At 60.6% G+C, this 13,693-nt stretch overlaps 1 protein-coding gene across 3 annotated transcripts in view; it reads right to left on the bottom strand.

The window, feature by feature from the left end:
* Positions 1-223: 223 nt before the first annotated feature.
* The window catches only part of IL4I1 (interleukin 4 induced 1), a 39,786-nt gene continuing 26,316 nt past the window's right edge, over positions 224-13,693 (bottom strand). For 2 of the 3 annotated variants that reach the window (XM_067018995.1, XM_067018994.1), the window contains exons 2-7: positions 6,071-6,309; positions 5,285-5,397; positions 4,427-4,628; positions 2,142-2,210; positions 1,642-1,778; positions 224-1,171 (exon numbers count right to left, since the gene is read on the bottom strand). In XM_067018995.1, coding sequence (XP_066875096.1) covers positions 241-1,171; positions 1,642-1,778; positions 2,142-2,210; positions 4,427-4,628; positions 5,285-5,397; positions 6,071-6,214 — 1,596 coding nt within the window. In that variant the 5' untranslated portion in view covers positions 6,215-6,309 and the 3' untranslated portion in view covers positions 224-240. Of the gene's footprint in view, positions 1,172-1,641; positions 1,779-2,141; positions 2,211-4,426; positions 4,629-5,284; positions 5,398-6,070; positions 6,310-10,374; positions 10,513-13,693 lie in introns of those variants that run through there. The other variant, XM_067018996.1, reaches the window with a different exon arrangement.

The following is a 13,693-nucleotide window of genomic DNA, read 5'->3' as shown; positions in this document are numbered from 1 at the left end:
GACAGCCGTTGTGGGCGCTGTGATGAACGTTTACCAGTGGCGCAAAGCGGTGTCCATCCTGTACCTCCGACTCCCCCAAAACGGAGCCCACGGCCCAGGAAGAAGTAGGACAGCTTCTGGGGCTCCAGGACGGGCACAGCCCCTTCTACCGCGAGGGCTAATGGTTTTGCTCCCTGCAAACTGGGGAGGCGCCTGAGCCAGGGAGGGGGCGGGACCACACTGCTGTTTCCAAGAATTCTTTTAATATTGGGTCCTCTTTGGGGTTGTGTGCGGAGCGGTGACCGCATGTAAGGCTGGAGAGTGGGTGCCCCGCCCCCTTTCGAGCCTGCGCGGGGGGTGGTGGGCGGGCGCCACGTGCACGTGCCCCATGCTGTCGTTGATGGTCCGGGGGTCGTTCCAGCTGCTGGTCCGGCCGTTGATCAAGAGCGCGGCCCGCAGTGCCGACTTGACGGCCGTCTCCACCCAGCCGTGCGGGTAGGCCGTGTGCTCGCCGGCGAAGTAGATGCGGCCGTAGGGGACCGCCCAATCGTTCTCCTGACCCTCGTCCTTGTCAGTTCGCCAGAGCATCGGGGGCTGCACCACGAAGCCGCCCTGGCTGTGCGGGTCCTCCGCCCAGCGCTTGACGAAGCCGCTGCCGTCCCAGAGCCGGTACACGATGGGCCCGTGAAGCGCCGCCACGTCGTCGAGCGCCAAGCGCAGGGCTTCGGACAGGCTCAGGCCAGCGAACGTGGCGGCCGCGTCCGACCACGTGTACGAGGCGAGCAGCAGCGCGCCCTCGCCAGGCGGCGGGTAGAATATCACGCGCGACGGTCGGTCGGTGCTCGAGTGGCCGCCTTCGATGTGCTCGTCGTGCCAGAAGGGCCGGCGGAAGCTCAGGAACACCTTGGTGGCCGGCATGTAGTGCAGCGCGCGCACCGCCTCCTGCCGCTTGCGCGTCAGCGGCGGCGTGAAGGTGATGCGCTGCAGCGCGGGCCCGCTCACCGTCAGCAGCACCACGTCGGCCGCCAAGGACTTCAGATTCCGGGCGCGGCGCGAGGGCTCGATGTGCACGCTCACCTCGTGCGTCCCCTGCTTAATCGCCACGACGGGCGCGTTCAGCAGCACAGGCCCCGACAGCGAGCTCAGCAGCGCGCGCGGCAACAGGTCCCAGCCGCCCACGATGCGGCTGTACCTGCGGCGGGGCGGGTGCGTGACGGGCTCTCGGGCCCTGCATCTCCGCAGCGGCCCCTCCCCAGACACCCAGCCCCAGCTCCCCGCTCCCGGCTCCCCGCTCCCGTTCTCACCCGCCGGTTGCCTCTAATCCCACCCCTTCATCCACCCCCGCCCTCGTCAATCCCCGATGGGCCCCGAGGCCCGGGAGCAGAGCCCCGGGAGCAGAGCGGTGTGACCCGGGAACCCCGCCTCGTCCCCTCGGGGCCACGCCACTCTCCAGGTACCTTTCTTCCTCTGGAGGACCCGGGATGCGGGGGCGAGTGTGGCGGGACCCACCGCGCCTCTCTCCGCCCCCTGGGCCCCTGCCCCCACTTCTACAGGCCGCGCCCACCCCGCCAGCCCCGCCCACTCCGTACTCGCCCCGCCCCGATCCCCCCGCCCGCCCGCCCCCCCCCCCCCTCCCGGCGTCTGTCCAGCCCGCCGCCTCACCGGAGCCGGTCGCTGAGGCAGCTGTGAGCCCGCAGGGCCTCGGCAAAGCTGAGATAGAAGAAGCCGTCCTTGGACATCACGTCTCCCAGGAGCCGAACGGCAGGCTGGCTCAGGTTCCCCTCCCCGAGGAGGTATTCCTGGCGGATGGCGTGGCCCAGGTCAGGGCCCAGGCAGGCTGCACCTGCCGGCTCCTCCGTACCCCCTCCCACGGGGCCGCTCCCCGCGCAGCCTCTTAACTTAGTTCAGCGACAAGACCGTGCTCAGTGCGGTTCCCTGGACCTCAGCGATACGCCCCCCCCACCCCCCACCCCCGCTCCCCGGTCCTTGGGACAGATGAGGGAAACCGAAGCCCAAAGAGGGGCGTGTCCAGCCCCGTCAGGCAGGGAGGAGGTGGCAGGCCTGGGGTCCCAGCTTCCTGGCTTCCGACTCCCCGCCCAAGGCCCCACGGGCACCCTCCTTGTCGTCGTTTCTCAGACAGCGACGCCGAGGCCCTCACTCACCAGGAGCGTGTGCCTTTCAAACTTCATCATTGCCTTTCTGCAGCCCAGCGTCCTGAGATCCTCGATGGCCTGTGGAGGGACAAGATGGCGCTGAGCTGTGGGGACAGCACCGGGAGGCCCCACCGGGGGTCCGAACCTGGCTTCTCTTCCTGCTCCTGCCCATGGCCGGCCACTTCCCTCTCTTGTCCAAGCTGCCAGCTGTTGACCATGCTTGGCCCTCAGCCTTGCCCTCCACTGCAGCCATGTCACCGCCCGGGGGAGTCTTCCTGAGTCGTTCCTACCCCTCATTCCCCGGGCGTTCGGTCCACCGGGACAATGTCACACTCATCCTGGCTGGGTGTTATTTTATTTATTTATTTATTTATTTTTTGCGGTGCGCAGGCCTCACACTGCTGTGGCCTCTCCCGTTGCGGAGCACAGGCTCCGGACGCGCAGGCTCAGCGGCCATGGCTCACGGGCCCAGCCGCTCCGCGGCATGTGGGATCTTCCCGGACCGGGGCACGAACCTGTGTCCCCTGCATCGTCAGGCGGACTCTCAACCACTGCGCCACCAGGGAAGCCCCTGGCTGGGTGTTATTTTGCCTGCCTCTGCCCCAGCCTCTGCGCTCCATGCGCTGGGTCCTTACGGACGGTAATTATCTGTCACCCGGATCGTTGTGGGCGCAGACGGAAGTGGAGTCCCTTCTGCCCCCCACCCGTCGGCCCTGACAGGGGTTTGTTCACCGCGCCTCCCCTGCCCACAGCCTTCCGTGGCTCCCCCGTGCCTGGAGCCGCAGAGTTCCAGCCCTCGGCCTGCCGTCCAAGGCCCCTGCCAGCCCCTCGGTTACCATCTCTTAGGGCAGCTTCAGGTCTACAGCACAGTGTCCAGTGCCCAGACCACCCTCGGGTCTCCCCGACCTCCACGCCCCTGCACCTGCTCACCCCCCTGGCACCCAGCTGGTCATCCTGCACCACTTTGTTCAGGCCTCATCCCCTCCCGGAAGCTTCGCTGCCCTCTGTTTTCAGCCCTCTCCTTTGTCCACCTGGCTTCTCTCTTGTGGCCGGGGAACTCCCCAAAGGAGGTGTCCCTTCACTCACTCACTCACTCACCCTTCCCCTCGGCTCCTTAAACTGGGCACCGCCAGGGCACAGAAATGGCCTGGGCTAAGTGCCCACCCTTGTCCACGAGAGGACATGGACAATTAGGAGCTCCCATAGGAGGCTTAGGCTGGCTCCTCCCTGAGGGCATCAGGGAAGGCTGCCTGGAGGAGGGGACACTGGAGCTGGTTCTTGAGGGATGAAAAGGGTTCCCTGGGTGGGACAAGGAAAAGGCCTTCCAGGCAGGGTCAAGTGGCACGGGTGTGGGACGGCGGGCAAGCATAGTGCATACGAAGGAGTACGGAGCTGAAGGTGTTTGGGCCACCATGAGAGTTTGGGGTGGGCAATAAAAATTTCTTGGAGAGAAGATGGGGCTAAAGGAGTGGGAGAGACCAGACTGCTCAGGGCTTCAAACTGAGGCTGAGGCGCTAGGGAGCCCAGGGGGCTATGAGCAGGGTGGGCCAGGGTGAGGCTGCAGGGAGCGGTCCAGGCCTGAGCTGGGGCTGGAGCTGGGGGGACAGAGAGGTAGGAACAGTGTGAGACAGTCGGGGGCAGGACGGATGGAGCTGGGGCCTGACAGGGAAGGCAGGAAGCGAGGAAGGCCCCTGGAGTTCCGCTTTGTGACTGGGGGTGGTGACGATGGCACTGTCGTGAGGTGGGGAACCCAGGAATCTGAGCGGGTTCAGGGAAGCTGCCGCCGAGCTCAGTGGGAGCTGGAGGGTCCTGGGGGAGGGATGGCCAGGGGGAGACAGACATAGGTCTGGGTCTCAGGAGATGGACTTGGAAAACATAAGCCCACAGAGCATAGTTTAAAGCAAAGGTGTAGAGTAGACTTCCCTGGCGGTCCGGGGGTTAAGACTCTGAGCTCCCAACGTAGGGGGCATGGATTCAATGCCTAGTCGGGGGAACTAAGATCCCACATGCCACGGGCGGAATGACGCAGCCTAAAAAAAACCAAAACAAGCCAACAAAAGTACCCAAAGGTGTAGAGAGGTGAGGTTGTCCCGGCTAGTGTGTGAGCGAGAAGGGGATGGGAGATGGGGATCAGCAGGGCTTACGGGGAAACTAAAGGTGGAAGAGCCAGTGATGGGAGACCAGAAGGAATGGGAAAAGGAAGGCTAGGCCAGGGGCAGGGAAGGGCACGGGACGGCACAGCGCGGAGGCCAGGGGCGGGGCGACGGGGCTGCAGGGCTCGCGGACGCGCCTACCCTGTTGAGAGCCATCTGGTAGATTTCTTCGGGCGAGAGGCCCTTCTCCTTGGGATGCAGCTTGTAGCCCAGCTTCTCAGGCATCTTCTCCACCACGTAGTTCCGCAGCTTCACCGCATTCACCTCCACCCACGTGTTCTTGTCGTACTGGGTGAATTTGGTCAGATTGAGTCCCAGGCGCTTGCAGAGCTCGTGGAGGATCCTGAGGGAGTGGGAGCCGCTGGCGAGGGTCGGGCGGGGGAGGCGGGGGCCCCTCTCCCCAGTGGGGCTTGGAGAAGGGAAGGGGGTGGGTGGGGCAGCTGGGGGCGGGGCTTGGAGAAGGGAAGGGGGTGGGTGGGGCAGCTGGGGGCGGGGCTTGGGGCTGGGCACGAGGCTGGAGCCGGGCTAGGCTGGGGGTCGTCAGTGTCAGGGGCGGGAATGAAAGGGGAACAAGGCTGGAAGGCTGAGGGCGGCAGCACGTCAGGACCGGGTTTGGAGGGGGAGGTCGCTCTCACTGGGGATCAAGTAGGCATGGGGACAGAGCTGTGTTGGGTGGGGGTGGGAGCTGGGCATGGGGAAAGGACCAGGGTCGGGGAAGGTAGAGCTGGGGGTCTGGAAGGGCTGGACGCAGTGGCCTGAGCACTTCAGGGGTTCCGTGGTGGGGCTGGAGCCGGGAGGCCTGGAAACGTCAGTGAGGAAAAGGTCAGAGCTGGAGGCTGGGTCTAGGCCTGACTCGACTGGGGCGCCAGGTTTGGGGTCAGAGTCGAGGTTCGCGCTGGCACTGGAGCAGTGACTGAGTTGGGGATCTGGCTGAGACTGGGCTCAGAGGGAGGGGCTGGGGTGGCCCGGTGCCTGCCTGGCCCCCAGGTCAGGCCCCACCTGTGCGAGCTGGGCATGCGCATGGCTCCCAGCTCCCCAATCCAGCCGGTCTTCTGGTCCCGGTAGGTGAAGATCCGGCCCCCAATCCTGTTGTCTGCCTCCAGGACGGTGACCTGAGGGACGATGGGCAGGAAGCAGGTGCTTAGCCCCTCCCACTGACTCCCCCTCTCCGCCCTGTCGCAGTCCCCGCCCCCCAACCCCCCACCCTTCCATCCCCACAGCAGCACAGATGGAGAGGAAAGAAGGATCTTTTTTTATGGGGAGGTGGGAGGGGCTGGCGGGAGAACACAAGGTCACAGTGAACGTGTACGATGTGACAATTTCCAGACTGCAGCAGAAAGGCCGCTGGCCAGACTTCAGAGGGACTTCCCAGCTCAGGGAGTGGGGAGACTTCTTGCGTGCACTGAAGCCACTGGCGTGGCCCGTACTCATTCTTGGATTTCAGTGAGGGGGACAGTGGTTAGACTTCAGGGGGCACTTCCCCTTGCGTGGAGTTTCCATCTCCACCAACACAAACTCCCCCCAGGAAGTCGGAGGAGGTTTCAAGGGACTTTCCTCCAGGATGAGAGTGGGGCAGGGAAAGTCACAGGCCCCTCAGCACAGACACACGTTCCCTCTGCGTTTCACGTTAGAGCAGAGGGTTCCAGGCCTCGCTCCCCAGACCACGAGGAAAGCATAGCGCCCTCTCTCCGCCTCCCATCACCCCCACCCCTCAAGAGGGACGCGGCCGGGACTCCCAGCCGCAGCAGGAAAGACTCAAGGTAGACAGCAAGCAGCACTTCTCACCTTGTGGCCAGCATCGCTGAGCACCTTTGCGGCCAGCAACCCAGCCACGCCCGCACCAACCACAGTCACCCTCTGGGGCTTCGAGGTCCGACCGAGGCCCAAGGTCACGACTCTGAGCAGCTGCTCATGGTCGGGGTCCCTCATGCACTTCTCGAAGGGGTCGTGGCTCTGGGCAGTTTGCCAGTCCAGGGAGGCCGCCAGGCTGAGGAGGACGGGGACCAGGGCGAGGAGGCGCCAGGCTGGGGGCAAGAAGGACAGGGTCAGCGGGCAGGTCAGCGGGGACGTGGGGACAGAAAAGCGGGTTCTGACCCCTCCCTGGCTTACTTACCCAAGGAGTCCATGTCTCTCTGGGGGAGACGTTGTCTGGGTTGGAGGGGAAGCAGGGCCACTGTGACAGGAGCCTGTGTCCCCCCCAAGCCTGGCCCGCTGTGGGCTGCCCCGCGCCCACCTCAGCCCTCCCCACTATGGCCCTGGTCTCTCTAGACGTGTGCATCCCCTGATCCCGGGCTAGCCGGCTCCTGGTCTCTGCTCACCTGTCTGCCCTCCTCCTCTCCTGTCTCTCTTCTCTGTCCCCTCTCTCGCTCACCTCCTCTGGGTCTCCCTGTTTCTCCCTTATCTGCCCTGCTCAGCCCTGTCTCCCCGTCTGTTTCCGTGGGGCCCAGTTTCTCTGCAGCCTCCTCGCTACCTCGGCCTCCGCAGGCAGCAGCACCTCCTCTCTCCTCTGTCCCCTCCGCCTGTCTGCCCAGTCCCCGCTCCTCTCGGTCCTTAAACCGAGCCGAGCCCCGCCCTCCCCTCCCTTTTGGGAAATCGAGCTGTGGGAAATGAAACTCCTTTCCCGGGGGCGGGCGGTGGGTCAGATGCTCAGAGCCTAGTTGAGGCTGGAGGGGGCACGGCGGAGGGGGAAGGGGTCGGGAGGAAGCAAATCAGTCTGGCCTGCCCGAGCCCTTGGTCCCCCCGATCTGATCGCAGGGCCCCTGTGTCTGCCCTCTCCTCTGCCCTCTCCGCCTCTTTCATTCTCAGAGCAGGGGGGGAAAGGCGGCCTCTGGCCGTGGGACTGCGTGTGCCCTGCGACAGCCTCTGAGGCCTTCTCTGTGTCAGCCGTCCCTGTGCTCTGGAGGGCCCTCGCTGGCCCCCACCACGCGGCCGCACTGAGCTCAGTGAAACGGGCACAGCAGGGGACTCGCAGGCAGCAGCTGGTGGCCGTGGCCGGTGGCGCGAGCTCTGGGCCAGCCTGCCTGGGTCCTGAGTCTGGCACCTGCCAGCGGGGGACTTGGAGAAGGCCTTCCCCTCTCTTTGGCTCTGGTGTCATCTGTCAAGGGGGGGCCGCTCCTGTGCTGGTTAGAGTAGGCAGTGAATCCAGGTCGGGGCCCTGGGAACAGCAGCCGGGTCAGTACTAGAAGCTGCTTCTTAGGAAATGCCAGCTGCTGCCACCGCGGGGGTGCTACAGGGATTCAGTGAAGGCCCCTTCAACCCCAGCCCCCCCGCACAAGGAGCCCGTCCCCCCTGCGCTGAGAGCCACCGTGACGGCTCAGGCTAGGGCTTCGGCGGGCGGGCACCTCGGAGAAACTGTCCAGTGCTTCTGTCTCTCTCCCTGGCCTTGGCCATCGCCACCTGCTGTCCGTGGGCCCTTTTCTCTGAAGGGGCGAGGGGCAGGCAGTGAGGACAGGGTGACCCGGCTCCAAGGAGCCCCTGCCTGGCTCATGGCTTCGGGGCTTTAGCCAAGGGGACACATGGTGGGTCCTTTGAAGGGGGTGGGGAGAGGCAATCTTGGGGATTTTTCTTGGGGTTGGAGGAGAGAGCACCAGGCGAGTGGTGAGGAGGAGGAGGAGGAGAGCCAGAGGGCGGCAGGTCCTCTGCAGCAACCAGTTGGGAAAATCCAAACAGTAAATCAAAGAGGGATGTGGTTTGACGGAGGCACGGGGTTGGGGGGGGGGGTGCATACCAGTAAGTCAGAAAACATCTGATGGGGGTGGGGAGGCAGTGGCCAAGAAGGAAACAAAATCAGTGAGCCGGACACTGAGAGAAAGCCAAGGGCAAGTCAGCAAAAACCAGCGGCGAGAGGGTTGCCGCTCTCTGAGGTGGCCTGCGCTCAGAGCTCTGCCCTGGGTAGAGGAGGAATCGGAGGCTCAGAGGTGGCCAGGGGCCGGGCAGGGGCGGACCCCAGGCCTTGCACAGGCCTCAGAGCTGGCGGCAGGCCTTCCCATCGCAGACCCCGCCTGCTTCATTCACAATGACGCGGAGGGTTGGCGTGCCATCTCCTCAGGACCTTACACACCTCATGAGGGAGGGGAACCTGGCCCGCGGCGGGGAAGGCACTTGCCCGGGGCCCCACGGTGGGAGACGGCGGAGCTGGGAGGCCACCTGATCCCAGGTCCTTACCCCCACCCCGCCCCCTTCCCGGAGGCCCCTCTGCTCTACGCCTCATGGCCACGTCCCACACAGAGGAAGGGGGCGGCAAGAACATGGAAGCAGGAAGGGATGGAGGCAGCAGAGCCAAGGGGCTCCCGGGGTGTGTCCGGGCAAGGGATGTTGGTCCGCAGAGCATCTGGGGGGGCCCTCCCGGGGCCCCTGGGTTGACCCCCTGGTCTCTCCCGCAAAGGGTCTCTGTTCCCAGTCCCCCCGGCTGCGGGCACACGCCCAGTCCGCCCCCCGGACTCTGTGGAAGGCGTGCAGCCGTACCCCAGAGACCCCACGCAAGGAGTCAGGTGGGGAGGCGAGCAGGCCTCACGGAGTCTGCGCGGGCCAGGCCTGCCGGTCTCCTGGGTGCTGATATAGTGACGGTGGGTCCTGCTGAGCACTGCGTGCCCCACACGCTACGCGTCCTACTTCACTGACTCCGGTGACCACTCACTCGGACAGGGTGGGTTGAGCTGTCCCCATGTTACAGTGGAGAAAACTGGGGCCCAGATCAGGCACCAGCTCAGAAGGGGCAGAACCTGTGTTTGATCCCAGCAGCCCGGCTCCAGGATGGTTACCACCTGGCCAGCTCAGGCTCGTGGACCGGGGCCCGGGGCCCGGGCGGGGGCTCTCCGTCTCGGTGCTGCGCAGGTGGGACCGCTTTTGTGAGGAAGGTCCTGGGCATTGTAGGAGGCTGAGCAGCATCACTGGCCTCTGCCCACTAGATGCCGGTAGCACTTGCCCCTCAAGGCTTAACAGCTACAGATGTCGACAGACATCGCCAACCACTCCCAGGGGAAGGGGAGGCTGAGAAGCACGGGGCTAGGGTTTGGCTGACGTTGGGTGGAACACCCAAGGGCGGCCAGATATGGTCCGCGGTACAGTTGGCAGGAAAAGAAATGCTGGAAGGCCATACACCAAAGGTTGTCTGGGGGTTAAGAGATTATGAGTAACTTGGGGGTTGCTTTGGTAGAGATAACTGGATCTTCCAGACTCACTCCTGATAAAATCAGAGATTGGTGTTAGGGTTGAATTTAGGGTATTAGGGTTACGCATCAGGGTCATGAGAAAGAGTGGTTTGGATTAGGTTAGGTTTCCTAAGCTTGTGAGTAGGAGGTACAGGACACACAGCGAGAACTGAGGGTGGGGGCGGATGGTGGGAAAGACCTGGGGCTTTTTCAACCCTTTCAGGTAAAAACTGTCTCTGGGGAGAAAACCCTACCTTATTTGGCTGGCTTCTAGAACCACAATGACAGTTCTAATGGGGTTAGGTCACATCTGAAGCAGCCAGAGACCTGGCCCCGCTCCCCCCTCCCCGGGTGGGGGCCTCTGTGGCCCCTTAGGGCAGCTACTAGTGGTGGTGGCCACAGAGATCAGCAACAGACAGGGCTAGAGCCTTACTTATATTCCTTCCTCTGAGTCAGTCCAAAGACCCTGAGTGGTCAGTATTAAAACTTTCACCGAGGGCTTCCCTGGTGGCGCAGTGGTTGAGAGTCCGCCTGCCGATGCAGGAGACACGGGTTCGTGCCCCGGTCCGGGAAGATCCCACGTGCCGCGGAGCAACTAAGCCCGTGAGCCATGGCCGCTGAGCCTGCGCGTCCGGAGCCTGTGCTCCGCAACGGGAGAGGCCGCAGCAGTGAGAGGCCCGCGTACAACAACAACAACAAAAAAACCAAAAAAAAAAAAAAAAAAACCTTTCACCGAGTCTCAGAGGAGGGCAGGGCCTACCCAGGGGATGCCAAGGGCCCCAGGCAGAAGTCGGGGGTCCAGACCTGGATGGCGAGGGGTGCAGAGGGCCGAGGACAGACCTACTTGAGGCCCTGATCTCTGGCCTGAGCCCCAGACAGGGGCCCCCTCGCCCCTCCTTCCCCAGCTTCCAGAACCCCAGGGCTCTGACGGGCACTCACTGCATGGCTGGCTCTGGCGGGCTCTCTCAGCGCCCATGGCCTCTCTGGTTAGCCCGGGACGGAAGTCATCGCTGGGCGTGTGCGAAACCGGGCTGAGTGGTGCTGGCTCTGTCCCGATTCCCTTGTTAGACCAGAGATGCCAGGGTCCTGGTGTGGGGTCAGAGCAGTCGGGAGGCTGTGGAGCGCAGATGCCCCCTTCTCGAAAGCTTTTTATTACAGAAAATTTCAAACAGACGTAAAATCAGACTAGGATGATGAAGCCAGGTGCGTTCATCGCCTCATAGCCTTATCTTGTTTCATTTACACTTTCTCCCTCCCCCACGGATTATTTTACAGCAAACCCCAGGCATATTATCATTTTTGTGGGTGAGTACTTGAGGATGTTTCTGTAAGACAGAAGTTGGCAAACTTTTGCTATAAACATTTGAGGCTTTGGGGCCATGTGGTCTCCACCTCGCCTACTCAACTCTGTCTTCCCAGCAGTCACAGCATGTCAATGGATGGGTGTGAACGTGTTCCCAACAAAACTTTACTTACAAAAACGGGAAGTGGGGTCACAGTGTGCCAACCTCTGCGCTAAAGGAACAGAACTTGGTGGGAGGGATAAATTGCGAGCTTGGGACTGACATAGATACACTGCTATATATAAAATAGATAACTAATAAGGACCTACTGTACGGCACAGGGAACTCTACTCTGTACTCTGTAGTGACATATATGTGAATAGAATCTAAAAGAGTGGATTTATGTATATGTATAACTGATTCACTTTGCTGTACAGCAGAAAATAACACAACAGTGTAAATCAACTCTACTCCAATAAAAATTAATTTTAAAAAGATAAGAACTTATTTGCTTTTTCAAAAATAAAACTCCAATACCATTATCACATTTAAAAATGATATTAAATCAATGCTTACACTTCCCCGATTATCTCAAAACGTGTTTTTTTTTTTTCCTTCGGGCCACGCCATGCGGCATGCAGGATCTTAGTTCCCCGACCAGGGATCGAACCTGTGTCCCCTGCACTGGGAGCGTGTAGTCTCAACCACTGGACCACCAGGGAAGTCCCATCAAAACTTTGTTTTCTTTTAACAGTTGGTTTGAATCAACATCCACAGAGCCCACACTGCATCTGAGTGATACTGAGTATCTTTGTCAGGAAGTGTCACTTTCAGTTCAGTGGATTTGGGGGTCTATGTTCTTAGAACCCAGGGGTGGGGTCTGATGTGGCCCCATGGCCCCAGGCTAGGCCTGAGCCTAGCAGAGCAGCACACCTGGGCTCTGCCTCGGGGAAATCTCAGCAGGTCATGGGGTTGAACCAGGACGGTGTCTGGAGGTGAGGTGTGGGCATTGCCCAGGTGGGTCTCCAGACTGTGAAGTGACCAGTGCCAAGGTGTGTGAGGGCTGTGGGACAGGCCCAGGGGCAGCTCAGGACATTTAGGTCTGGCTGGGGGTTGGCTGGTGTCCACAAGCACACCTGACTTCTGAGGGTGAGGGATTTTGTTCCTGGGAAGTTCTGCAGAGAGCTGCTGGTCTGAGGGTGGACTTTTAAAGCACCGAGGCAATTTTGAGGTCGATTGAAAACCTTGGGAGCAGTGGTGTGCTGGAGCTGGCTCACACCTATTCACGAGAGCTGACCATTTAATTTTCGGATCTCTTTTTTGGTTTTGCTTTGCAAGCCATTATTAAAGAATTAAGGGCTTCCCTGGTGGTGCAGTGGTTGAGAGTCCGCCTGCCGATGCAGGGGATGCGGGTTCGTGCCCCGGTCCGGGAAGATCCCACGTGCCGCAGAGCGGCTGGGCCCGTGAGCCGTGGCCGCTGAGCCTGCGCGTCCGGAGCCTGTGCTCCGCAACGGGAGAGGCCACAACAGTGAGAGGCCCACGTACCGCAAAAAAAAAAATTAAAAAAAAAATATTTACAATTAATTTTATTAAAAACAAAGATAATACTCAAAATTCATCCCTTAATTATCTGACTACCTTTTACTATTACATATATACTCTCGAGGTGGATTAGTTGCATCTACACAGTGTGTGTCAATTTCCCAAATCTGTGTTTGGTGACTTCACCTTGGTGGCTTGAAATCAGCCATAGTGGGAGAACTTACGCCACGGGCATGGGCATATGCTATGGGTCAGGGCTTTCCCTGACCCTGGAGGGCTGACTGCTACCAGCACGCCACTGCTTGAGACTCATTTGCTGCAACTTCCCTTTGGAGATCAAGGCTGCTCGACCTCTGGAAATCTCTGGTTGTTTCAAACATCTGACTCTTTGATGCCCACCTGTGCCAGATGGGGCAGAGGCATCACCCTGGGGAAAGGGCCGGGCCGTAACGGAGGCGGTTGTTTGAGGGTGTCTTGGAGATGAAAAGCGAGCTGTAAGCATAAACCCACAGTCGCCACTCTTACCCCTCAAAAGGGAGAAGAAATGCCGTACCAGCTTACTGAGGGAGAGATTCACCTTGAAAAGCCTCAGACTCTGAATTTAGTCACCACGCTTGTCTTCATGTTAATTAATGACGAGGAACTTAAGGAGAGGCCATTTGTCTGGGCTGACAAGGAAATGCATCTGTTTTCTTCCTGGGAAGGGAAACTGCAATTACAATGGAGCCAGCATCCGTGGGGTGGTACCCAGGCAGCTGCTGACCCTGTTGCAATCTTGGAAACACTCCTGGCTCCGCCAGGAAGCCGCTGGAGCCATTCCCTCCATGGTGCCCAAGCACTGGAGCCCCCACTCTGGCACGGCTGTTGTGTCGATTAATTATAAACGCTTGTGTTCTTCAAAGTGGGGTGCCCGAGATCCCTTGGGGTGTGGGAGGAAAATATTAGAACTTCAATTTGTTTTTATTAAAAAAAAAATACAACTGGGTTTCCCTGGTGGCGCAGTGGTTGAGAGTCCGCCTGCCGATGCAGGGGACGCGGGTTCGTGCCCCGGTCCGGGAGGATCCCACATGCCGCGGAGCGGCTGGGCCCGTGAGCCATGGCCGCTGAGCCTGCGCGTCCGGAGCCTGTGCTCCGCAATGGGAGAGGCCACAACAGTGAGAGGTGAGAGGCCCGCGTACCACAAAAACAAAACAAAACTATAAGAAAGCAGTTAAGCTCTCCACTAATGTTTAATACGCAAAGTAATAGGTATATGCATTGGAAATGCAAGCTCAAGGAATTTTTTTGTTCTTATAGAGATTGTGTGGCCCCTGCCAGTGACCTCATGCACAGAGAATTAGCGCTCCATTTTTGAAACCCCAATGCTAGATCAGGATCTGGTAGGTAGCAGGTGCTCTAAAGATGGATGCTGAATGAATACATGTAGGTAAAAC

Source organism: Kogia breviceps, chromosome 18 (genome assembly GCF_026419965.1).
Source record: "Kogia breviceps isolate mKogBre1 chromosome 18, mKogBre1 haplotype 1, whole genome shotgun sequence".
NCBI classification, from domain to species: Eukaryota; Metazoa; Chordata; class Mammalia; order Artiodactyla; family Physeteridae; genus Kogia; species Kogia breviceps.
The sequence above is the reverse complement of the archived record's forward strand: the minus strand, read 5'-3'. Positions and strand labels throughout refer to the sequence as shown.